At 36.2% G+C, this 25,569-nt stretch overlaps 1 protein-coding gene, 3 long non-coding RNA genes and 1 pseudogene across 6 annotated transcripts; 3 read left to right on the top strand and 2 right to left on the bottom strand.

Annotated features, from left to right (window-relative positions):
• Positions 1-1,386: 1,386 nt before the first annotated feature.
• Positions 1,387-9,833, bottom strand: LOC147844668 (uncharacterized). The gene is made up of 6 exons (XM_087247693.1): positions 9,685-9,833; positions 7,502-7,691; positions 7,299-7,372; positions 6,930-6,958; positions 6,523-6,590; positions 1,387-2,821 (listed from the first exon to the last, which is right to left on the bottom strand). The coding sequence occupies exons 1-6, from the start codon at positions 9,831-9,833 to the stop codon at positions 2,705-2,707; spliced, it is 627 nt and encodes a 208-aa protein (XP_087103819.1). The 3' UTR covers positions 1,387-2,704.
• An 880-nt stretch (positions 9,834-10,713) lies between these two features.
• Positions 10,714-12,610, top strand: LOC137491528 (uncharacterized). Of its 2 annotated transcripts, none has more exons than XR_015482897.1 (3): positions 10,714-11,904; positions 12,170-12,366; positions 12,462-12,610. It is a non-coding gene; the product is annotated as an uncharacterized LOC137491528 (long non-coding RNA). The 2 variants fall into 2 exon arrangements; XR_015482898.1 differs by having other exon boundaries at positions 11,720-11,904; positions 12,317-12,366.
• On the bottom strand, positions 11,929-25,077 carry LOC100536109 (pseudouridylate synthase PUS7L-like; annotated as a pseudogene). The gene is made up of 9 exons (XR_015482889.1): positions 24,763-25,077; positions 14,702-15,136; positions 14,470-14,629; positions 13,730-13,925; positions 13,545-13,639; positions 13,390-13,471; positions 12,851-13,143; positions 12,421-12,474; positions 11,929-12,326 (listed from the first exon to the last, which is right to left on the bottom strand). The product of XR_015482889.1 is annotated as a pseudouridylate synthase PUS7L-like (transcript).
• Positions 13,443-15,474, top strand: LOC141381602 (uncharacterized). The gene is made up of 2 exons (XR_015482914.1): positions 13,443-14,322; positions 14,367-15,474. It is a non-coding gene; the product is annotated as an uncharacterized LOC141381602 (long non-coding RNA).
• LOC137491529 (uncharacterized) lies at positions 19,482-24,857 on the top strand. Its single transcript, XR_015482892.1, has 4 exons — positions 19,482-19,726; positions 20,719-20,802; positions 22,591-22,738; positions 23,705-24,857. It is a non-coding gene; the product is annotated as an uncharacterized LOC137491529 (long non-coding RNA).
• Positions 25,078-25,569: the final 492 nt, after the last annotated feature.

Raw genomic sequence — 25,569 nt, 5'->3', positions numbered from 1 at the left:
AAGCTGTGGAAAGCTTCATTCATGCTTGTTTGTCAGACTCCACTGTTGAACATGTTGAAGATTAAAGACAGCATCAACATCAGCTCAGACTCTTACAGTGTTCAACTCATTTCATCCATCACAACAGAAATATACATCAACTGACAGACGAGCTGTATTCATAACAGCAGACACTATTAATCAGCGCTCTTTATAAAGAGCAAAAGCTGTTTATAGAGCCCGTGTCAGTCATTTCACAAGCAGAAAGAGAACTTTATAGGAGCTGATACTTACAGGTGAGTCTCTTCAGTCGATTCCTGCACTTGATCGCAGATTCTGCTGCTTTAATCTGCTGTTGAGCTGGAATATGTGCTGTTTAAACACATTAAGAGTCTGTCGCTAAGCTGTCATCTGCAAATGATGTATTTAAAACAAACTGCAGGTGATTTGTTTTGGAGACTGTCATCTGTCATCACACGCTTCTTCCTTGTTGTCAAACAAACACCTGAAGCTGCGAGTCAGACTGAACCAGAAGCCGCTTTTGCCGCCTAGTGGAGCGGATGAAGAACAGCACTTTACTCATTATAATTGACTTGTGCACTTAAAGTTGCTTCAGATTGAGTCACTAATAATATATTTTAGTCTCACATCACTTGCTTAACTATTTTCACACTAAACATTAAATTCTCTATCACAAAAACAGAGCAAAACACTTATACAGCAGCAGTGTTTGAACCCACACTCAATCACTGCCCCCCTTCTAGTAGGGTGTGTTTATTCAGTGGAGCCACACTGAATTTCACACTCACTGTTGCTGTTTGACAAACTTTGCTGCATGTAATGCAGTTCATGGGCTTTTTGTTCATAGGGAGTATTAAACTCTGGACTTAAGCATTGCAAACCAAACTCTTTATCTCATGCACCACAGAGGACGTTGGAAAGATTTTATATTTTGATGTTTAAATGTTTAGTTCAGCTTCAACACTGATAATAATTCAACATGAGCATCAGCAGGACTTGAACTCAGGACTCTGTGATAAACACACATCACTTTGACCAGCTGAGCCACTGAGTCTGACACTTTCTGCTGTTCTTCTGTCTCAGTTTTATCCAGAGATTTGTTGTGATAAACAATAATGTGAAAATGCAGGATTGTAGATCAGACTTTGATGATCCGCAGACGAGCGATCATCCACTGAGCCACAGACATCTCAGTTATTTACTTCTTTATTACTGTCAGTAAGTCTAGTTTAGCGAACACTGATAATAATTCAGCATCAGCAATATTGAGAGCAGAACTCTGGTCTTGTTGACTGAAGGCGATGACTTTCCTGCTGCGCCACTGAGATTGAGGCTCTCAGAGGTTTAAGTTTGGTCATGAGACTACATTGAAAAGCAGCTGAAAGACTGATTAAACATATGAATAACAGGAACACACGAGAGCAGATCAGTGTGTTAATGAGCGCCACCTTGTGGACAATAAGTCTATCTGCATTCACACATGAAAACATCAGCAGGACTTTTAAACACAGCTGTGTGATCCTGATCCTGCTGAGCCGCTCTCCTGAGTTTAGCTCTGATTTCTTTACTCAATAAGAATGCTTGAACAATAACAGAAATGCATTAATACTTTTAAATTACCCAAAAGACTGAATTAATCAATCTACAATAACAATCTGTCCTTCCACATTAACAATAATTAAAACAATACAAAAATATACACATTAATAAATACAATAATAAAAACAACTCAAATAAATGATGAATCAGCATCAGGTTCTCTAAATATCAATCCAGAATCTTGTAATAAAGTATATAAATATCTTGCTCTTTGACTTTTCATCTCTCTGAATGTCTTATAATGTATCAGAAATTCTTCTTATACTTCAGTCCTGATTAAAAACAGCAGCAGCAGCTAATCAAGACCTTCAGCATCACTAGAAGCTCCAGACTGATGTGCTGCATTGTTTATGACACAGATAATATTAAAAACAACAACAATTTATTTCAACTGTTGAATTATTGATATTTGTAAGTTTGATCATATATTTTACTGGCCATTTTCATGATGCTGTATAACTCAGGCCACTTGTTTTAATACATTGATCTATGTTTTCTTGCCACATCAGTTTAATCACTCAAATTAAAGCTGAACTAAACCTCTGTCCTAAGAGTCATTAAAATAAACACATCAGCAGTCCAGTCAGGGGCCTGTAGTGTGAAGCTGGATTAGCTGGTTGGACGGTTAACTTTCAGTTTAGTTTGCACAAGTTCTGGGTTTTAGGTAGGGCTGCAGGATATTGGGAAAAACTGACATCGCAATATTTAGTTTTTCTGCGATATAAACTGCAATAGGAATATAATTTCACAATACGACTAACAACTTGAATTTGGAATAAGTTTGATTGTGATGATTTTGTCGAGGAGTGAATCTGCATAAAATATAATAAACATACAACAAGCATAAATTAATCAAATAGAAGAAATATACATGTTATATAAACTGTGCTTTATGGCTTTCTGGAGAGTCTAACAGGACTGAGGGACAGAAATTAAAAGATCAAATGTAGAATATCACTTTAACCTTTCATTAAAGTTATCCTCAAGCTATTTAACAACATCACGTCCTGTCCTAGGAACATTTTAAAACACTTTTGTGATACACTTCAAACATTGACTGGTGCAACCTAAACTGAAACTGAACTGGCCAGCCACTAATCTGGCTTCATAGCACAGGCTGCACATCTCCACACTGAGTGAATGCTGTGGTGTGTTTGAGAACGGGATGGTGGTGTCTCTCCCTGAGATCCAGAACTGGGTCCAGAAGGGGTTTTGCTTTTGCCTGCAAAAAAAAAAAGTGCATTAAACAATCGCTCCGCCGCCTCTTCCCCAGTTGTTTTGGTTCTCATTATTCCCTTTCTAGAGGAGTGACCCTCCAAAAAGCAAATGATGGTAAGCGACATGTTGAACAGCACAAACACAAGTGAGAAATCTCCACACATTGACACGTATATTGCAGGAGTAACTTCATAAATCACAGCACAGTGAATAAAACAGCTTTAGATCACTCACACCACAGCTAAAACTGAAGAATCTGTCATCATTTACTCACCCTTCACTTGTTTATTAGAAGATATTTAGAAGAAAGCTGAATACCTGTAATCGTTGTCTTCATAGTATTTGTTTTCTCTGTTAGGGAAGTCGATGGTTACAGATTTCCAGCTTTCCTCAAAATACTTTCTTTTGTGTTCAACAGAATAAAGAAACTTGTAAAGAGGATTTGAGGGTGAGTAAATGAAGTAAATTTTCATTCAACATTTACGCATTAATCTTAAATTAATTTAATGTTTAAATGTTGATGTCTAATTAATTTAAGCATTAAAATGTTCATTTTTGGATAAAGTATCCCTCTAAGCATTGTGAAATGTCCTGTTAGCGCTTGCATAATCTCACACTATACGTTCATCTGCTCTCAATATCAGTCAAAGTAAAATAACGACATAAAATGTTTGTTTTGATGCACAAGATGCTGGCATAGATCACATTTTTTGCTATGATAACTGTTGTAATAATTATTTTCAGAGTCAGTTGGCCTATGAAAATTACAGTTATTATTATGTGTGAATGTTAACTAATGTAGAAACATTGTATCAATGCCAGCTTGACATGTTCTGTCTATATTGTCACATACAAAAAAATGTCAGATTATGTAAGTGAAAGTTATAAGGATAATGTAAGATTATTTTATTATTTATTAAGTGACACACAAGAATCAGATGGTTTAGATCAGTTTGGAAATAACCCACATGTCAATGTCTTGCTTTCACATGCCAGGTAAAATATTCATGTAGCAGATAATAATAAATAAACAGTAAATAATCCTGCAGCAGTTGCTTTTATCCTAAACATTTTTAAAAGTGAGGAGAAGAACTTATTCATACAAATAAGGAGAAAATAAAATGAGGGGCTGATAGAAATGAAGAGTTAAGAGCACACATAAGAGTCTGAGCATTGCTCTTAAGTGTTGATATGATGCAGTTTGAAGATCACATCACATTTATTCTCAATGGGAACTGAGACTGCGATTCTCTCACACAATTCTCTCTTTTTTTGTTTCATTTTTTTTTACTCCAATTAACAGAGTGTTCTTGTCCATGTACACTAACTATCAACATTTTAAGCTTTCATAGAGAAACACAGACATGTTACAATAGAGATTTATGACTGACTGCTGAATAAACTGTGGTTTGTCATTGTGTGATTGCGACCAATAATGTGGAAATCCAGCAAGACCTGGATTACATGGAAATGAATCACCATCATTATCAATGAGATCTTGTAAGAATTGAAATATTGCAAATATCCTGATATCTTTGACAATTCAAAACATGAGCTGAAAACAGAGACTGGTAACTTCACAACTCAGCAAGGGGAATGCGGAAAAACCAGTTCCTGCTGCATTTGCATCTGAGTCTGCTTCATCCCCCCAACTCACACATATGGTCATTTCAATGTTTGAATGTTCTAGAATTAACCAAACTGACTTTAACTATCATGTTTGATATCATTTGAAATGTCTCAGTGTGATTGGTACAATGGTCTCATTCTCTCAGAAATAGACATAATCAGAACAATAAATATATAACTTCAGGCATCTTTTGAACCACTGAGAGGGGTGTGCCACTAAGTGTGAATGCCTTTTGTTCACACCCCCTTCCTTGAGGGAATTCTTGGATTACTTAAGGCAAGGTTTGAGAAAAACTCAGCGCGATTCTGCCTAACCAGATCAGCCCATAACATGGGGTCTGCCCCATGTTATGTATATTTCAAAGTCAGGAATGCATCTTTTTCATCTTGGATTTATCTTTGATAATTTGATGTTTTGTATTGATCATTTATGAATTGACTGATTGAATTGGCATAATACATTTACCTGACTAACAAATTGTTATGTTTTGAATGATTCAAACAGAGTTCGTGTTATTATCACTGATAAATGTTGTTGTCCATAGCACTACAAGCCACTGTACAGGTTAGTAACGGACTAAAACATGTTAGACGGAGCAGCGTGGCACGCTATTCAATGTTGTTAGAGATCCGACTAACAAATTGGCATTATTTCATGTATACTTGGACTGTAAAAGGCCAACTATTTAGAACAACAAAATATTGTTGAAACTACTTTAAATGTGGATATTTAGGCCTTCATCTACAATAGTATAATCCTGCGCGATTATTATTAAAATACTCTGTCTTGAATTAGTAGATAACAGATCTATGGGGACCACATAAAAATCTCCTAAATTGAGTAAGTAGTGTTCTGCCTTCTTAGGAGAGTGGTTAATCGCCTCTGTTTAATGACCAAGACTGACAAGCTTGTAGTAAGAGATTGTATACCCGGCCGGTGCAAGACTCGAGATGCTATCGGAATCTGAGTAAATGAAAATAAGGTATAATAACAAATCAAAAGAATATTCAATCATAATCTAAAATAATGTGAAAGGAAACAAAATAATCTTATCAATGTTTTATAATTGGAGTCAGATAAAACGAGGATAAACATATTAATATTCTAAACCATCTCATACTAAAATTGGAGTCAGATATGAGTTAAGTTTAATATAGATCAACATTGTGCACTGGAAAGACCGAACATGCAGTGAACCTTCATCCACCATTGGATACCGTCATTGGACCAACTGGCTGGACCTTACAATCTCATCCTGATAGTGATTTTATTTGAATTTTTTGTGATAAATATTATATATTTAGACCAGCAATAAACCAGCTAAAATCTCCCGTACCTTCCCTCTTATCCAACTTATCTTCCACTAACATCGACGGCAGGTGAGCTTCAGTTCCCTCTTGTGGTCATTGAGTTCATCCATTACTATGAGGTGCCGTGTAGGATTTAAATTAAACTTTGCTATACACCTATAAATTACTCGCATATACACCTTTACTACTGAATGTTCAAAACAACACAGATGAAACTTGTGTATATACATATAAACTTGCTGCATGTAAACACACCTATACACACTTGCACATACATATAAACTCGATTCTCGCATAAACACCCACATTAACACATGCACATACATATAAACTTGCACCATGCAAACACACCTATACACACTCGCATATACTTATATGCTCGATCCATGCAATAAGCACCCATAAACTCTTACATATGAATGTAAACTCTGTGCGCATAAACACCCAGATAACACCCTTGTGTCAAGTTTAAATGTATGTATGTATGAATTCCAGACGGTGATTTATTTATTTATTTATTTATTGTGATAAATATTAGATATTTGTGAAAAAAGTAACAATGTTGTCAATCACCTCTGCTGAAAAAATAATGTGTTAATAAGGTATAGGTTTTGATGCTGGTTTAAGCTGGTGAGGACCAGCACTAAAAATCTACCGTACCTTCCTTCCCATCTAACCTATCTTCCACTAACATCGACAGCAGGTGAGCTTCAGTTCCCTCTTGTGGTCATTGAGTTCATCCATTACGACTTCACTTCAACTAACCTGTTTAGCCATGGCTGACACATTCCTTGCATACAAGCTACACTTGCACTGATACATACATTGGTGGCCTTTAAAACAAACACACAACATAGACATTTAAACTCAAGTCTAAGCATTTTTTTTATAATTTTTATTGACAAGGAAACAATTAAATTATAAAATAAACCAAATTAATAATAACATTTTACATTATTAAACTTTTAAATATCATCTGTTAAACAGAATTTACTGAAATAATGATGTGTGTGAATGATGTTCTTGAAAAGCTGCTTTGTAAACAGACAGAAGTGCTCAAAACTCCACATGCTGGTGACAGATCAGTGTTCAACACCTCTCTCTCTCTCTCTATCTCTCTCTCTCTCTCTCCGCTTTGAGTCAATAGAAAGCAATGAAAGAAATGTATTTACCTTCATTTCGCGCTGTCATGTCGTCAGATCTGGTGTGAGGAACAACATAACAAAAAATAAAGAAATACAAAACAAATAAAACAAAACAATGTTTATGTGGGTACAAAAAGTCAATCACAACACTCCAACAATAATCAAACCACCCAAAAGTAGTGTTGAAGATCTTGTGTCTCGTGTTGTTTGTCTGTGTTTGTCCAGATGACTCTAAACACTGGCCATTTAGCGACCTCCATTACTCCAGTTCCTCTGAGAGCTCATTACTGAACCAATATTTCACCGATAGTTTCTACGTTCATCTAATAATTCAGATGCTCGACAAACTGACAAATTCGTTCAGAAATAAAGAAGAAATAATTGGTGCACACTCACCTGCAGCAGAGCAAAGCAGACAGCCACTTCTGATTGAAGACTGATTGACACACTTGATGACCACAAGAGGGACCCTGCAGATACAATAAGTGATAGAATGTTTGCTTGGTCATTTGTTTATTTACTTACTTAGAAAAAATGTTAATTACTAAACACATTCAGTCATATGCAGGAGGGCCTATTCAAGCTAGATATTTAATGACCGTCGATAACTGGAAGTCATTTTCAGTCTGTCCTGTAGAAAGTGTGCAGTTCTCCTTCCGCTCCGCTAGAGGCGCAAGAGACCTCACGATCAGCACGAGGCTCACCTTTGGCTCTCTGTAAACAACACGACGCTTGACCACAGTCAAAACAAACCTTTCTGACCGTTTTAAAGATATAAAAGTACATTTCCTGCAGGTGACAGTCAGTGAGAGCATTTAAATGTCACTTATCAGCACACATTTAAGCCCTTTCAGGTAAAAACATGCGACTATCTCTGGATGATGTGCAGGAATGCTGGACACTCCATCACCTGTAAGTAACTTTACACTTGTGTCGTTAAAGGATTATAAAGCAATGCTTCATTTGCATTTAATCGTTAATTATGTTTGTATTGAGGTGATTACTGTAAAGTTTATCATGTAGAATAATAATATTAAGCAGTAGTGCTGTTTGTTTTGTCTGCAGTTAGTGAATTCATGTCTTCATCTGCATGACAGCATCATGACATCTTTATTTTTAAGCTTCTGGTTATGATTCATCCAGAATTAATGATTTGTGTGTCCAGTTTCATGTTATAAACTTTAATATATAAATATAATGATACATGTTTAAATTGTACACATTTCCTCATCAACACAACTGCTTTAACACTGTAAACTAGTTGCCATTTGATTGTGTTATGTGGCAATATTATTTTCTTCTTGTAAATCATGTTATAAATGGTACTAAAAACACAGAATATAGAAATAAATATTTCTATAGATAAAAAATCATGTAATACATATAGCCTTGAATACTTAACATGTATTTCACTGCATGAAAATAACAAAATAGACATGCAAGTAATGAAATAGATCTAAAATAATAATGTAACTTTAAATGTAATAGTAATTATATGCAATATACAAACAGAGATTCTTAGTTTTATTTATGGATTCATGTATTTCTCCTTAACTTCAAAAATACAGTGGAATAATTTATTTATTGATGTTTTTCCCTGCAGAGTTTGTGTTTGGACGCATGGACAGTCAGTCGCTGTAATTATGGTCATCTGCTCATCATGCTGAGGTAATTTGTCTCTACTTTTCTGTTTTTTTTTTTTTGTTATTAAAAAGCCTGAAGACTCGATGAATGTGTGTTGTAGAATAGATCACACAAATATAGTGATGATAACTTTCTCAACCTCATGTCATTCTTATTGGAACATGGAAAAATATTTAGCATCAAGTTATTTTATTTATTCATTTTTTTCTGCACAGTGGATATTTTTTCACCACTGATTAACGTCCTTCAGGCTTATAAAGACATACGGGTTGAACCGCTCTTTTCAGTAGCTGTCCATTCATCTTTTCACGCGTTCATAAATATGATTTACTCTTTTCGTTTCACATTGTAGCAGTTGAAACATTTGTATTTGTCAGGATGTTTGCTGTTTTATTATATATTTTTATGTTATTTATTCCCATCATTTAGTATTGAATTTTTCTATAGGAAGAATTTGTCTATAGTGAGATTAATTTGTCAGTAGTATTTTTTACACCTTTAAATTCTGAATATGTCTTTAAATAATTTTAAGTATTTAAGTATTAACTGTTCTAATAATATTATTTATATAATTTAAAGCCATTTAATTAATTGTAATTATTTTAGACCTTTTATTTGTAATTACATTAAATAATTGAACAGGTTTAAAATGAAAATAACATGAATTTTTTATCCAATTTTCACTTTTTTTTTTTCATAAATCTGTGGAGGAGTGGTATCTTTAAATACAACAAACGAACAGTTGTTAGTATGAGAAACTGGTGGTTGAGTGGTCAGAGCTTTCGGTTAGAGATCCAAGCCTGACGCAGCAGACCAGGGTTCAAATCACCACGCTGATACTAGTTTTGGGAATTTTTGCAAAAAAAAGGGGTTTTTTTTCCATAAAAAAAAGTTTTCCCTTCTTTCTTTTCAACTCCTCCTTCTCCTCTCTCTGTTCAGCCTCTCCTTGCTCCACCTCTCTCATTGTTCCACCGCTCAGTCCAGCCTACGTCTCTGTCTTACTGCCCCAGGTTTGTCCGAGCCATCACCGCTGTGTTGATTTACCGCCTCAGGATGGTCCTTGCCTTTGCCGCTCAGTTGTCTTACCGCCCCAGGTATGTTTCTGATCTGGTCCGTGTTTCACTGTGTGCTCGCGAGCCTTTGATCTCCACCCTCTGCTCCGCCCTCTGTTCTGTTATACCGCCCCAGGTATTGTCTTTGGTGTATTCCGCACACCTGAGGTGGGTTTCGTACCCACAACTCTCCGTAGCCTTGTCCGCAACCAACGTGTGTTACCAGTCGTGCCATCCTGGCTTTCACATTGACACCTGCTTTTTGGCGCATTTTGTTTCGTTTAATGATGGCGATTTAACCAAAGCAATAGTGAGATTTGAACTCAGGTCTCCAAGATGAAAGCTTAGTGATTAACTCCTGAGCCACTGAAGCTCTAGAGTTTATGAGGTGTTTTTCTGTATATTTAGTGATGCATCATTCTGAGTTTGCATAAGAAAGAAAGAAGATAGTATTTGCAGGATTCGAACCCATACTGTTAAGCACAATAACTGAATATTCTCCCACTGAGCTACAAGCTTACTGACGCATTGCATGTTTCTTATTGCAGTTTTATCAGCTGTATAGGAATTTTATAAAAGTAGTAGTGGGACTTGAACCCGGGTCTCCAAGATGAATGCTCAGTGGTTTTATCACTGAGCCATTGAATCTGGAGTCTTGCAATGCTTTTAGATCTGGTTTTGATTAAAAAAAATTATATGACAAAAAAATTTTAACTAACAGAAATAAACACTGGCAATAGTGGGATTTGAACCCGGATCTCCAAGATGAAAACTCAAAGAATTTTACCACTGGGCCACCAATTCTGTGAGGTTAGAAAGCTTTTGGACAGGGTTTTGTTGAAAGCTTTACTTCATATGAATAAAAACTTTTAGTTTACAAAGTTAAACGTTTGCAATAGTGGGATTTGAACCCGGGTCTCAAAAAATGCAACCTCAAAGATTTTACCACCAGGCTATTGAAGCAGTGAGCCACAGTTGTTTTGAACAGGGCTTTGTTAAAAAAATTATTTTGTAGGGCCAAAAATGTTTAGTTTACAGAGTTAAATACCTGCAATAGTGGGATTTGAACCCAGGTCACTAAGAAGAAAGATCAAAGATTTTACCACTAGACTATTGAATCCGGCAGCTTCATATGGTTTTGGTCAGAGTTTTGTTGAAAGTTTTTATTTATTTGACCAAAATTGTTCAGTATTTTTGTTAGACACTTGCATCAGTGGGATTTGAACATGGGTCTCCAAGTTTAAAGCTGAAAGCTTTTACCACTGGGCCATTGAATGTATGGGTTTGAAAATGTTTTGGACAGAGTTTTGGTGAAAGCTTTAATTTATATGGTTAAAATGCTTTAGTAAATAGGGTTAAACACCAGCATTCGTGGGATTTGAACCTGGGTTACTTGGGTCTCCAAGTTGTATGATCAAAGATTTTACCCCTGAGCCACTGAGTCTCAGATTCCCCATATGTTTTGGACTTCTCTTTTATGGGCAGCTTTCAGAAACAGCATTTACATTTATAAAACTAACAACAAATGCTCATTCAAAACTGCTTTTAGCTTCACAGCTTCAGTAGCTCAAGTATTAACACATCAAGTTTTGAATCTTTGAGATCAGGGTTCAAATCCCACTCTTGCACAGCTATTGAGTCTGAGAGTTGTTTAGACCTAAGTTTTGTTTTATTTGTTTGATAAAGCACATACATGGTAGATTATCTTCAAGTATGATTACCAACACTCGAACCTGCTTTTGATTTATCCAAGCTCGGCCAGGATTGAGAATGCAACCTTTCGATTACAAGTCCAAATCCCTAACCACTATGCCACAGCTGCCTCTTATAATCAGCAGTCGTTGCATTTGAAACTCCTCTCATTCATTCATGTTTTTTTCAATTAGGAGTTTATGTACAATATTTAGTGGATGAGCAGAAGTGGATTTGAACAACTTTTTATCACTTTATGTTGAAATATTGAGCTTGACATTAGATTTGGACAAACATTGTGGAATTTAAACGTGACGTTTGACTGAGGATTTTGAAATGTTATAAAAATAATGTTTTTTGTTATAACTTTAGGATTTGTTTACATTTCTTAATTCATGGTTCGCCTCATAAGCCTTTACAGATGTACAGCATAATATTTCCATCCTAATTTTTCTATCACTTCTAGATGAGTGTGTGATTCATTGAACACAGCTGGCAGATCCTTTAGGGTTCATCAGTCTAACTGCTTCTGAGCTGGACCTGAGAGAGACATCTAGTGCTCAATGCTGAAATTACAGCTCATTCACAAACAAATGAGTGGAATATTGTTGCAGGTAAGGTAAAAAACACAATCATCATGACAATTGTAAATAAACTTTTTAATAAAAATACAGCTCCTCATATTTGACGTTTTTTAGTCTCTAAACACTTTTAATCAGTGTCATTGAGTAACCTATGAAAGATTAGTCTTCATAATCTCTCCGAGACACACAGTAGCGTAGCAGGACGCCTCCAGGTCAAAGTTTAGTGACAGACAGTGTGTGTTAGACTCGTCTGATGAACTCGTCTGCAGGCTATATGTGATGTTCTGTGGCTTAGCGAGCAGGGGTCGATAACATCCAGGGACGTTGAGTTTAAGGGGAGTCACTCTGAATCGGCAGGACTCCAAACCGTCTTGAGCCAATCAGTCTTGATACCATTGACCCAAAAGGTTTTCTGGATACTTGACACTATTTCCTGGCATAGGAAGAATCACCTGGATGAAAAACCACAGAGGCACAATAAGAGACTGATGGGTAAGAGTTACTGTAGCAGACATACAGAGCAATGAAAGACATCTGAAACAGTACCTGATCTAATGACAAAACCTCATTCTTCTCCTCATCTGAAGTCACAACATGGATCTACAGCACAGAAAACAAGTGAAAATGAATGGAAAACCACAAATAAGAACAAGAAACAATAATACAAATGTACAATCATTCAACATACCTGCATTTATGTACACACACTCTTCTTTAATAAACTATTTGAAAGATTTATGCATGTTTAATTTATATATACATTTTTAAAATACTTCTTTACAAAGTAGACTCAAATAATCAAACAAATGTTTCTTAAAGTTGTATTTCAGGGTAAATGTTAGGATATTATTAGATTGAAATTTACTCTGAATAAAGTGCGTGTTTGTTTTATTCTTATGATTTATTTCACCCAATTCAATCTAAACACAAACCGTTTCTGGCTATTATTTAGCAGTAACTAAATCAAGACCCTTACCTGTGGAGCACTGAGCTCCACTGTGGCATCTTTGAGCCCTTTTACATGCTCAGCCCAAACCAGATCGCCCTGAACAGGCTTAAAGCCCAGTTTTTGCAGCCTGTATTTGGCTGCTTGGTTCCACACTCTGCTGCAGTAGGAGTGAAGGTAGAAGACCCTCATGCTGTGGGGTAAACTGAGCCAGCCACGAGTGCAACCCTCCTGTCCACTGCCGTACCGTTGGAGCGCCCGCAGCATGAGCCGCTCTCTGGCTTTATACGCTGGCATCAGCGCCAAGCTCTCCTTGGCATTCCCTGAACGAAGAGAACAGTTAGTCGTTCTTGAATGCACTGAAACTGAAATAAATGAAGCAACAATGATCAGCATGTATTGGAAAATCCCCAATAATATGTTTTAGCTTCATGTTTATCTATTTTCTACAGCACATTGCTCAACATTAGTTGTTTAATTGTGCTTTACAAATAAAGATTGAATGATTAAATATACATCTGTGGCTGAACTATAACTATTTTAGCTGTCAGAGAAATCCCAGCACTCACCTGTGTGCAGAAAATGACGTTTAGCTTTGTTCTGGAGGTCATCGTCATCCTCTGGGGTGAAGAACAGCTTAACTGAAGCCTCCTGCTCAAACACAGTGTTTCTAACAAAAGCCGGAGCATCACATATAACTGATCAATGGAAATGACTCTATTACCATATTCTCCTTCAACAGCGCAAGCCCTACTTGATCTGGACACACGAACCACTTCCAAACCGCTGAGGACCGTAATAATTCACAAAGCCTTTGTTCTGGAAACTAAAACTGTTCTAAAAACTAATATTTAGTAGTTCTGTGAGTACATCTCTTCATGAAATGCTGATGAACATACACACATTTACCTTCACATTTTCCACTGCTTCCTCTATAAGCTGTGGCAGCTCTGCAAGACCATGTTTCCCATGATGCTTCAGGTCTCTGATGACCAGCTCAAAGTGATTTCCCTGCAGTCTCCCAATCTTAAGAGCTTCAAACGCAGGACGGACACAAGAGATCTGCATTCCCCTCCTCTCAAACTCTGAGCCTTTCTCCAGCAACCTGACACACAAATGTGTTTATATGCATCTACAAATGTAAAGAAGAAGTTGACCATGATGTGAACTCTCATTTAGGATCCCAAAGACCCCATCCCCATCTTATCTTTAAAAACATGCACTTTAATTCATATCCTTTTCTTGCACATTGCTTCTTGTTGATGAAACAGAATAAATACTTTGCAATAAATTTGACGATTAAAGTTTTAGAAAGCAAATAGAAATTTTATCAAATTGGTGAATGTAAAGTGAACATATGCATACACATAATACACTAGAATGAAACTTGTTTTTATTTTTGTTTTAATTTTTTAGACTAAAATGTAAAGCTTTATACTCAGAGGCTCTTTATATAAGCTATCATCACTATATATGAATATTTTGCACTATATACACTGCAAGTTTTAAAAATTAATTTCTGGCACCATCTTGTGGCTCTTCTCAGGTACTTCATAATAACATAAAAATCCCTAAATAATTCGATGAAGTAAAAGAAACAAATGACAAATATTAGGGAAATCAAGACATCAGGTGATGGGTCTGTTTACCGCTCTGGAGAGATCTTTTTCACCACCATGGCCTGGTAAGTAATGGCTCTCTTGTCTTTAATTCCTGCATAAGTGAAATCAGAGGGAAGCACTCCGAGTACTGCAGCCATGTAGCTGATGGCCTCCAGAGTCTCCAGGTTCTCCTTCCGCAGAGTAAAAGCTGATAGGAAAGGAGGATTGTCATCTAAGCTGGGTTTTACATGTCAACAAGAGATGTTTCTTCTTCACTCACCCGTGTATAAACTCTCCTCCTGCATTTGACAGTCCGCCATCGTTCTCTTCTTGGCTTGTTTGCCTCTCTCCCTCAGTCTCACCGTAATGCAAGTCTTCTGCTGGTCCACAAAGCTCCTGGTTTCCACAAGCTTCCCGAAACGCCTGCTAACTAAATGATGAACTGATGTCCGGTGCTCCTTGCTGTCATTGGGCAGGAACGTGAACACAGAACCAGGTGTTTTGGCATCAATAAACCTGAAAAAGTCCTCAGCTTCTCCTTCAGAAGCCAAACCGGCGAGCTCCTGGAAGTCTGGATCTTCTCTGACCCGGATCTCAGATTGATTGGTCAGAGTCTGGAGGAAGGGGAAGTTGAACCGAACCGCTCTGTGGACCACAGCTCTCATGTGTTTATCAGGAAAAGTTCCCAACAACAGTTCAACCTTTTCTTGATCATCTGAACAGGGTTTCACCTTCAGTTTATTAGTAAAATGCTCCAGTTCCCTGATCCTGCTGAGCCGCTCTCCTGAGTTTAGCTGCAAAACTGATTTTGTTACTCAATAAGAATGTTTGAACAATAACAGAAATGCATTAATACTTTTAAATTACACAAAAGACTGAAATAATCAATTTACAATGACAATCTGTCCTTCCACATTAACAATAATTAAAACAATACAAAAATATACATATTAATAAATACAATAATAAAAACAACTCAAATAAATGATGAATCAGCATCAGGTTCTCTAAATATCAATCCAGAATCTTGTAATAAAGTATATAAATATCTTGCTCTTTGACTTTTCATCTCTCTGAATGTCTTATAATGTATCAGAAATTCTTCTTATACTTCAGTCCTGATTAAAAACAGCAGCAGCAGCTAATCAAGACCTTCAGCATCACTAGAAGCTCCAGACTGATGTGCTGCATTGTTTATGACACAGATAATATTAAAAACAACAACAATTTATTTCAACTGTTGAATTATTGATATTTGTAAGTTTGATCATATATTTTACTGGCCATTTTCATGATGCTGTATAACTCAGGCCACTTGTTTTAATACATTGATCTATGTTTTCTTGCCACATCAGTTTAATCACTCAAATTAAAGCTGAACTAAACCTCTGTCCTAAGAGTCATTAAAATAAACACATCAGCAGTCCAGTCAGGGGCCTGTAGTGTGAAGCTGGATTAGCTGGTTGGACGGTTAACTTTCAGATTAGTTTGCACAAGTTCTGGGTTTTAGGTAGGGCTGCAGGATATTGGGAAAAACTGACATCGCAATATTTAGTTTTTCTGCGATATAAACTGCAATAGGAATATAATTTCACAATACGACTAACAACTTGAATTTGGAATAAGTTTGATTGCGATGATTTTGTCGAGGAGTGAATCTGCATAAAATATAATAAACATACAACAAGCATAAATTAATCAAATAGAAGAAATATACATGTTATATAAACTGTGCTTTATGGCTTTCTGGAGAGTCTAACAGGACTGAGGGACAGAAATTAAAAGATCAAATGTAGAATATCACTTTATAAGATTGAAAACCTTTCATTAAAGTTATCTTCACACTATTTAACAACATCCCGTCCTGTCCTAGGAACATTTTGAAACACTTTTGTGATACACTTCAAACATTGACTATTTTAGTCTTCACTGTGGAAATAATTAAATGCAATTATTCTTTGTTAAAGCTACACATTTGATCATTTCTAGTGCCCAAATGGTTTAAATTCACTTGAAATCTTTCATCGTCTAATACAGACCTGATAAGTCTTTCACTCAGTGAGGGTTAAACTGTTCAGAACTGAACTCTGTCTTCTGGTTAATCACAATCCCAACTCAACACAGAAGATCCTGCGATGTGACTATTGCAGATTTGCACATTGTGATATCGATGCTGAATCAATATATTGTGCAGGCCTAGTTTTAGGTAACATGAAGGCAGCTGGACTTTATTCACTCTTTGTTTGCATCATGGAGCAGCCGAGCAGAGCTGAGCTCCTTCATGGTACCTAAAACCCAGAATTGGTGCAACCTAAACTGAAACTGAACCAGCCAGCCACTAATCTGGCTTCATAGCACAGGCTGCACATCTCCACACTGAGTGAATGCTGTGGTGTGTTTGAGAACGGGATGGTGGTGTCTCTCCCTGAGATCCAGAACTGTGTCCAGAAGGGGTTTTGCTTTTGCCTACAAAAGACACAAAAAAATTGCTTCACCGGCTTTTTCCCCAGTTGTTTTGGTTCTCATTATTCCCTTTCTAGAGGAGTGACCCTCCAAAAAGCAAATGATGGTAAGCGACATGTTGAACAGCACAAACACAAGTGAGAAATCTCCACACATTGACACGTATATTGCAGGAGTAACTTCATAAATCACAGCACAGTGAATAAAACAGCTTTAGATCACCCACACCACAGCTAAAACTGAAGAATCTGTCATCATTTACTCACCCTTCACTTGTTTATTAGAAGATATTTAGAAGAAAGCTGAAAACCTGGAATCGTTGTCTTCATAGTATTTGTTTTCCTCTATTGAAGTCGATGGTTACAGATTTCCAGCTTTCCTCAAAATACTTTCTTTTGTGTTTGGAACAACCTGAGGGAAAGTAAGTAGAGTAAACATTAGTTTTTGGATAAACTATCTCTCTAAGCATTGTAAAATGTCCTGTTAGCGCTTTCATAATCTCACACTATACATTCATCTGCTCTTAATATCAGTCAAAGTAAAATAACAACATAAAATGTTTGTTTTGATGCACAAGATGCTTTCATAGATCACATTTTTTGCTCTGATAATTGTTGTAATTATGATTGATTATTTTTAGCATAGTCGTATTGTTTCTATGACAAACGACATTATACAAACTGCAGATGTTATTAAGTGGGAATTTCTATCAACAGTAGAAACTAGGGCTGCATGATATTGGAAAAATTGACATGGTGATATTTTGTTTTGCTGCGATATATATTGCGATAATGATATAGTTTCACCAGATGATTTGAACAGCTCTATTTGGAAAGATTTTTCTAATTTAGATTGACTGCGATGATCAAGTCTTTTCCTGTGCATCTGCATAAAATATAATGATAGTGAAAGATGACTTCACTTCTGTCATATTATATGTTTTCCTGCACAGCTGGATGTTAATGCAATGTTAATGTTAAAATAATTGTTTGCATTTAACGGAGCAGTCAAATTAAGACTAATGAGCTCATGTATGGGACATTAATGGACCTTTTATAAGTGGGGGATGGGTCTTTCAAACTACTTAAACACCCCCTGGCTACAGGCCTGCATTACAATGAGATCTCACCCAGACAGTGATTTTATTTATTTATTTTTTATTAGTTTTTTTGTGTGATAAATATTATATATTTGTGAAAAAAATAATTTATCTATGTTATCTATCACCCCTGCTGAAAAAATCATGTTGATAAAGTACAGGCTTTGTTGCTGGTTTAAGCTGGTCAGGACAAGCACATGACTATGACTAGTTAAAATCTACCGTACCTTCCTTCCCATCTAACTTATCTTCCACTAACATCGACAGCAGGTGAGCTTCGGTTCCCTCTTGTGGTCATTGAGTTTATCCATTACGACTTCACTTCAACTAACCTGTTTAGCCATGGCTGACACATTCCTTGCATACAGGCTACACTTGCACTGATACATACATTGGTGGCCTTTAAAACAAACGCACAACATAGACATTTTAACTCAAGTCTAAGCATTTTTTTATATTTTTTATTGACAATGAAACAATTAAATTATAAAATAAACTAAATTAATTAATGATAACATTTTAAACTATTAAACTTTTAAATATCTGTTAAACAGAATTTACTGAAATGATGTGTGTGAATGATGTTCTTGAAAAGCTGCTTTGTAAACAGACAGAAGTGCTCAGAACACCACATGCTGGTGACAGATCAGTGTTCAACACCTCTCTCTCTCTCTCTCTCTCTCTCTCTCTCTCTCTCTCTCTCTCTCTCTATATATATATATATATATATATATATATATATATATATATATATATATATATATATATATATATATATATATATTATTTAAATAGATGGGCCCCAGTCAAGATTATTGCTACATTTTGCCGCTTTGAGTCAATCGTAAGCGATTAAATAAATGTATTTATTTACCTTCATTTCGCGCTGTCATGTCATTTGCCGTGAAAAAACAAAATAACGAAAAATAAATAAACAGATAAAACAAAACAATGTTTATGTGGGTACAAAAAGTCAATCACAACACTTCAACAATAAACAAACCACCCAAAAGTAGTGCTGAAGATCTTGTGTCTCGTGTTGTTTGTCTGTGTTTGTCCAGATGACTCTAAACACTGGCCATTAGCGACCTCCATTACTCCAGTTCCTCTGAGAGCTCATTACTGAACCAATATTTCACCGATAGTTTCTACGTTCATCTAATAATTCAGATGCTCGACAAACTGACAGATTAGTCCAGAAATAAAGAAGAAATAATTGGTGCACACTCACCTGCAGCAGAGCAAAGCAGACAGCCACTTCTGATTGAAGACTGATTGATACACTTGATGACCACAAGAGGGACCCTGCAGATACAATGAGTGATAGAATGTTTGCTTGTTCATTTGTTTATTTACTTAGAAAAAAATGTTAATCACTAAACACATTCAGTCATATGCAGGAGGGCCTATTCAAGCTAGATATTTAATGACAGTCGATAATTGGAAGTCATTTTCAGTCTGTCCTGTAGAAAGTGTGCAGTTCTCCTTCCGCTCCGCTAGAGGCGCAAGAGACCTCACGATCAGCACGAGGCTCACCTTTGGCTCTCTGTAAACAACACGACGCTTGACCACAGTCAAAACAAACCTTTCTGAGCGTTTTAAAGATATAAAAGTAAATTTCCTGCAGGTGACAGTCAGTGAGAGCCTTTAAATGTCACTTATCAGCACACATTTCAGCCCTTTCAAGCAAAAAATGCGACTATCACTGGATAATGTGCAGGAATGCTGGACACTCCATCACCTGTAAGTAACTTTACACTTGTGTCGTTAAAGGATTATAAAGCAATGCTTCATTTGCATTTCATCGTTAATTATGTTTGTATTGAGGTGATTCCTGTAAAGTTTATCATGTAGAATAATAATATTAAGCAGTAGTGCTGTTTGTTTTGTCTGCAGTCTAGTGAATTCATGTCTTCATCTGCATGACAGCATCATGACATCTTTATTTTTTAAGCTTCTAGTTATGATTCATCCAGAATTAATGATTTGTGTGTCCAGTTTCATGTTATAAACTTTAAAATATATAATGATACATGTTTAAATTGTACAACTGCATTGGTTAAAATTAAGCACTGTAAACCAGTTATCATTTGATGGTGTTATGTGGCAATGCTATTTTCATATAAAATCTCTGTTATTTATTCCCATGATTTAGAATTGAACTTTCAACAGTCTATAGGAAGATTAATTTGTCAGTTGTCATTTGTTACACTTTTAAAATCTGAATATGTCTTTAAATTATTAAAATATTATTAATATAATACTTAAATACTTAAAATAATTTAAAGTTGTTCAATTAGTTGTAAATATTTTAGACTCTTTATTTGTAATTACATTAAACAATTGAACATGTTTAAAATGAAAATATGTAGTTTTACTTTTTTTGCAAAAACATACATTTTTTATCCAATTTTCACTTTTTTTTTTTTTATATAAATCTGTGGAAGAGTGGTATCTTTAAATACAACAAACGAACAGTTGTTAGTATGAGAAACTGGTGGTTGAGTGGTCAGAGCTCTCGGTTAGAGATCCAAGCCTGATGCAGCAGACCAGGGTTCAAATCACCACGCTGATACTAGTTTTGGGAATTTTTTTCAAAAAAAAGGGTTTTTTTTCCAAAAAAAAAGTTTTCCCGTCTTTCTTTTCAACTCCTCTCTCTGCTCCGCCTCTCCCTGCTTCACCTTTCTCTTGTTCCGCCTCTCAGTCCAACTTATCTTTCTGCTTTACCGCCGCAGGTTTGTCCGAGCCATCACCGCTGTGTTGTCTTACCGCCCCAGCATGGTCCTTTCCTTTGCCGCTCAGTTGTCTTACCACCCCAGGTATGTTTCTGATCTGGTCCGTGTTTCACTTTGTGCCTTTGGTCGCCACTCTCTGCTCCGCCCTCTGTTCTGTTATACCACCCCAGGTATTGTCTTTGGTGTACTCCGCACAGCCGAGGTGGGTTTCGTACCCACGACTCTCCGTAACCTTGTCCGCAACCAACGTGTGTTACCAGTAGTGCCATCCTGGCTTTCACATTGACACCTGCTTTTTGGCGCATTTTGTTTCGTTTAATGATGGCAATTTAACCAAAGCAATAGTGAGATTTGAACTCGGGTCTCCAAGATGAAAGCCTAGTGCTTTACATCCTGAGCCACTGAAGCTCTGGAGTTTGTGAAGTGTTTTTCTGTATATTTAGTGATACATTATTCTGAGTTTGCATAAGAAAGAAAAATTATAGTTTCCATGGGAGTTGAACCCATACTGTTGAGTTTAACAACTGAATATTCTCCCACTGAGCCACAAGTTTATTGATGCTTTATGTGTTTCTTTTTGCAGTTTTATCAGCTGTATAGGAGTTTTATAAAAGCAATAGTGGGATTTGAACCCGGGTCTCCAAGATGAAAGCTCAGTTGTCTTATCACTGAGCCATTGAATCTGGAGTCTTGCAATGCTTTTGAATCTGGTTTTGATAAAAAAAAAATTATTTTACAAAAAAATTTTAGCTTGCAGATTTTAACACTGGTAATAGTGGGGTTTGAACCCGGATCTCCAAGATGAAAATTTAAAGATTTTACCGCTGGGCCATAGAATCTGGGAGCTTAGGAAGCATTTAGACAGGGTTTTGTTGAAAGCTTTAGTTTATATGACCAAAAATGTTTAGTTTACAGAGTTAAATACCTGCAATGGTGAGATTTGAACCCATTTCTTTAAGAAGAAAGGTCAAAGATTTTACCACTAGACTATTGAATCCGATGCCTTTATATGGTTTTGGACAGAGTTTTGGTGAAAGCTTTAATTTATATAGTTAAAATGTTTTCGATTATAGGGTGAAACACCTGCATTTGTGGGATTTGAACCTGGGTCTCCAAGATGAAAGCTCAAAGATTTTACCTCTGAGCCACTGAGTCTCAGATTCCCCATATGTTTTGGACTTCTCTTTTATGGGCAGCTTTCAGAAACAGCATTTACATTTATAAAACTAACAACAAATGCTCATTCAAAACTTCTTTTAGCTTCACAGCTTCAGTAGCTCAAGTATTAACACATCAAGTTTTCAATCTTTGAGACCCGGGTTCAAATCCCACTCTTGCTGAGCTATTGAGTCTGAGATTTTATTAAGTTAAGTTTTGTTTTATTTGTGTTTGTTTGTTTGATAACGCACATATATGAAGTGGAGTACTTTCAAGTGATTACTCATACTCAAACCTGCTTTTGATTTATCCAAGCTCTGCAGGGATTGAGAATGCAACCTTTCGATTTCAAGTCCAAATCCCTAACCACTAGGCCACAGCTTCTTATACACAGCAATCGTTGCATTTGAAACTCCTCTCATTCATTTTTTTTTTCAATTAGGAGTTTATGTACAATATTTAGTGGATGAGCAGAAGTGGATTTGAACAACTTTTAATCACTTTATGTTGAATTATTGAGCTTGACATTAGATTTGGACAAACATTGTGGAATTTAAACGTGACGTTTGACTGAGGATTTTAAAATGTTATAAAAATAATGTTTTTTGTTATAACTTTAGGATTTGTTTACATTTCTTAATTCATGGTTCGCCTCATAAACCTTTACAGATGTACAGCATAATATTTCCATCCTAATTTTTCTATCACTTCTAGATGAGCTTGTGATTCATTGAACACAGCTGGCAGATCCTTTAGGGTTCATCAGTCCAACTGCTTCTGAGCTGGACCTGAGAGAGACATCTAGTGCTCAATGCTGAAATTACAGCTCATTCACAAACAAATGAGTGGAATATTGTTGCAGGTAAGGTAAAAAACACAATCATCATGACAATTGTAAATAAACTTTTTAATAAAAATACGGCTCCTCATATTTGACGTTTTTAGTCTCTAACCACTTTTAAATTAGTGCCACTGAGTACACAGTAGCGTAGCAGGACGCCTCCAGGTCAAAGTGCAGTGACAGACACGTGTGTGTGATAGACCCGTCTGCAGGCTATATGTGATGTTCTGTGGCTTAGCAAGCAGGGGTCGATAACTTCCTGGGATGAGAGGACCTCATTCTTCTCCTCATCTGAAGTCACAACATGGATCTGCAGCACAGAAAATTAAGACAATTAAACAAATGAAAATAAGTCAAATTAAATGAATGAAAATACCACAAACAAGGACAAGAAACAATAATGCAAATGTACAAACATACTACATACATACATTTAAGTGCACCCACTCTTCTTTTTAAAAATATTTGAAAGATTTATGCATGTTTAATTTATATATAATTTTTTCTTACAAATGTTTTGGAGTAAATGTTAGGATATTATTAGCCTTTAAATTACACTGAATATAGTGTTTGTTTGTTAAAAAAAATTATGTAATTCCTGTGATTTATTTTACCCAATTCAAACAAAACACAAAGTTACAAACAGTCTCTGGCTATTATTTAGCAGTAACTAAATCAAGGCCCTTACCTGTGGAGCACTGAGCTCCTGTGGCATCTTTGAGCCCTTTTACAGACTCAGCCCAAACCAGATCGCCCTGAACATCCTTAAGGCCCAGTTTTTAGAGTTTTTATTTGGCCTACTTGATCTGCTTGGACACAGGATCCACTTCCAAACTGCTGAGGACTATAATAATTCACAAAGCCTTTGTTCTGAAAAATAATGAAAACTTTTTGCAGTTCTGTGTGTACATCTCTTCATGAAATGCTGATGAACATACACACATTTACCTTCACATTTTCCACTGCTTCCTCCATAACCTGTGGCAGCTCTGCAAGACCATGTTTCCCATGATGCTTCAGATGACCAGTTCAAAGTGATTTCCCTGCAGTCTTCCAAGCTTAAGAGCTTCAAACGCAGGACGGACACAAGAGATCTGCATTCCTCTCCTCTCAAACTCTAAGCCTTTCTCCAGCAACCTGACACACAAATGTGTTTATATGCAAATCTCTATATGCATATCTACAAATGTAAAAAAAAAAAAAGAGTTTACCACGATGAGGACTCACATTTTAGGATCCCAAAGACCCCATCCCAGTCTTATCTTTAAAAACTTAAACTGTTTCCTTTTTCTTGCACATTGCTTCTTTTTGATGCGACAGAAAAAACACTTTGCAACTGATTTGATTATTTAAGTTTTAGTAAGAAAACAGATATTTTATCAAATTGGTCAAAGTGAATATGAAGTGTACATATGCATACACATAGAATTAAACTATTTTATTTAAACTAAAGTTTAAAGCTTTTTAGTTAGAGGCTCTTTAAGTGAGTCCTCATTAATTTATACTCTTAAAAATAAAATTATGGCACCATCTTGTGGCTCTTCCCAAGTACTTCATAATCACATTAAAGATCCCTAAAGAATTAGATGAAGTAAAAGAAAAAAAAAAAAAAACATAATCGTGGATCTGTTTACCACAAGAGAACTCTCCTCCTGCATTTAAAACGGTCTGCCATCGTTCTCTTCTTGCCTTGTTTGCCTCTCTCACTCAGTCTCACCATAATGCAAGTCTTCTGCTGGTCCACAAAGCTCTTGGTTTCCACAAGCTTCCCGAAACGCCTGCTAACAAAATGATGAACCAATGTCCAGTGCTCCTTGTAGTCATCGGGCAGGAAGGTGAACACAGAACCAGGTGTTTTGGCATCAATAAACCTGAAAAAGTCCTCAGCATCTCATAAGGCCAAACTGGCAAGCTCCTGGAAGTCTGGATCTTCTCTGACCTGGATCTCAGTCTAGTTGGAGTCTGGAGGAAGGGGAAGTTGAACCAAACTCTCATGTGTTTATCAGCAAAAGATCTGAACGGCACCTTTTCATTATCATCTGAACAGGGTTTCACTTTCAGTTTATTAGTAAAATGCTACAATTCCCTGTTCACATTTGGACCCAGGATTACATTCAGATTAAAGCAATCCTGAATTAAACTGTCAGTGTCATTTGGTTTATATGGTGTTAATTTATCAATCCCTGTAACAGCTTGACAAGGTCTTTCTTTCTTCTTCTTCTTCTTCTTCAGTATTTACACTGTTAACAAGTTGTCCATTGGTGTCTATCTCAATAACAACAAAGTCTTGAGGTGAGTTTTTTATGGCTCCAATTGAAGCCAAGGTCTGATATAAAGCAGGAGAGAGTGTTTCTCTACATTATTGAGTCCTGAATGATAAAAAAAAAAAATTAGTGATTAAAGCACGCGATCATTGTAGTTGTTTAATAACTTGGATATACATGTTGTTTACATTTATATTTAAATATTTCGATTAGCTGGTGTTAACGTTACGATTGTTATATTAAATAAACAATCAAAATAATATTCCAATGGCTTGTGCTTTGTAAAAACAGAAAGAAAACAAAATTTCTACAAAATGTAGTTTTGTTGTAGAATTTCTTTACTCACCCGCGTGCTGTTGTTGTCGGTAGTTTTTCCGCAACACGTGGGCCAAAAGCGCTCTTAAAGGCGCAGTAGCGCAGGAAAACAAGTGCAGTTATACGTGCTTATTTTGCGTGAGTTTTGTGTTATTATCATAAGAGCTAGACAGAAAATGACACGTGCCAGACTAGTAAGTGGCCGTTTGTTTTTACGTGACAGTATAATATAATTTAAACCTCAAACAATAGTACGTTTCGTATATTTGTGTT

This window comes from Danio rerio, chromosome 4 (assembly GCF_052040795.2).
Source record: "Danio rerio strain M-AB ecotype USA chromosome 4, GRCz13ab, whole genome shotgun sequence".
Classification (NCBI taxonomy): Eukaryota; Metazoa; Chordata; class Actinopteri; order Cypriniformes; family Danionidae; genus Danio; species Danio rerio.
The sequence above is the reverse complement of the archived record's forward strand: the minus strand, read 5'-3'. Positions and strand labels throughout refer to the sequence as shown.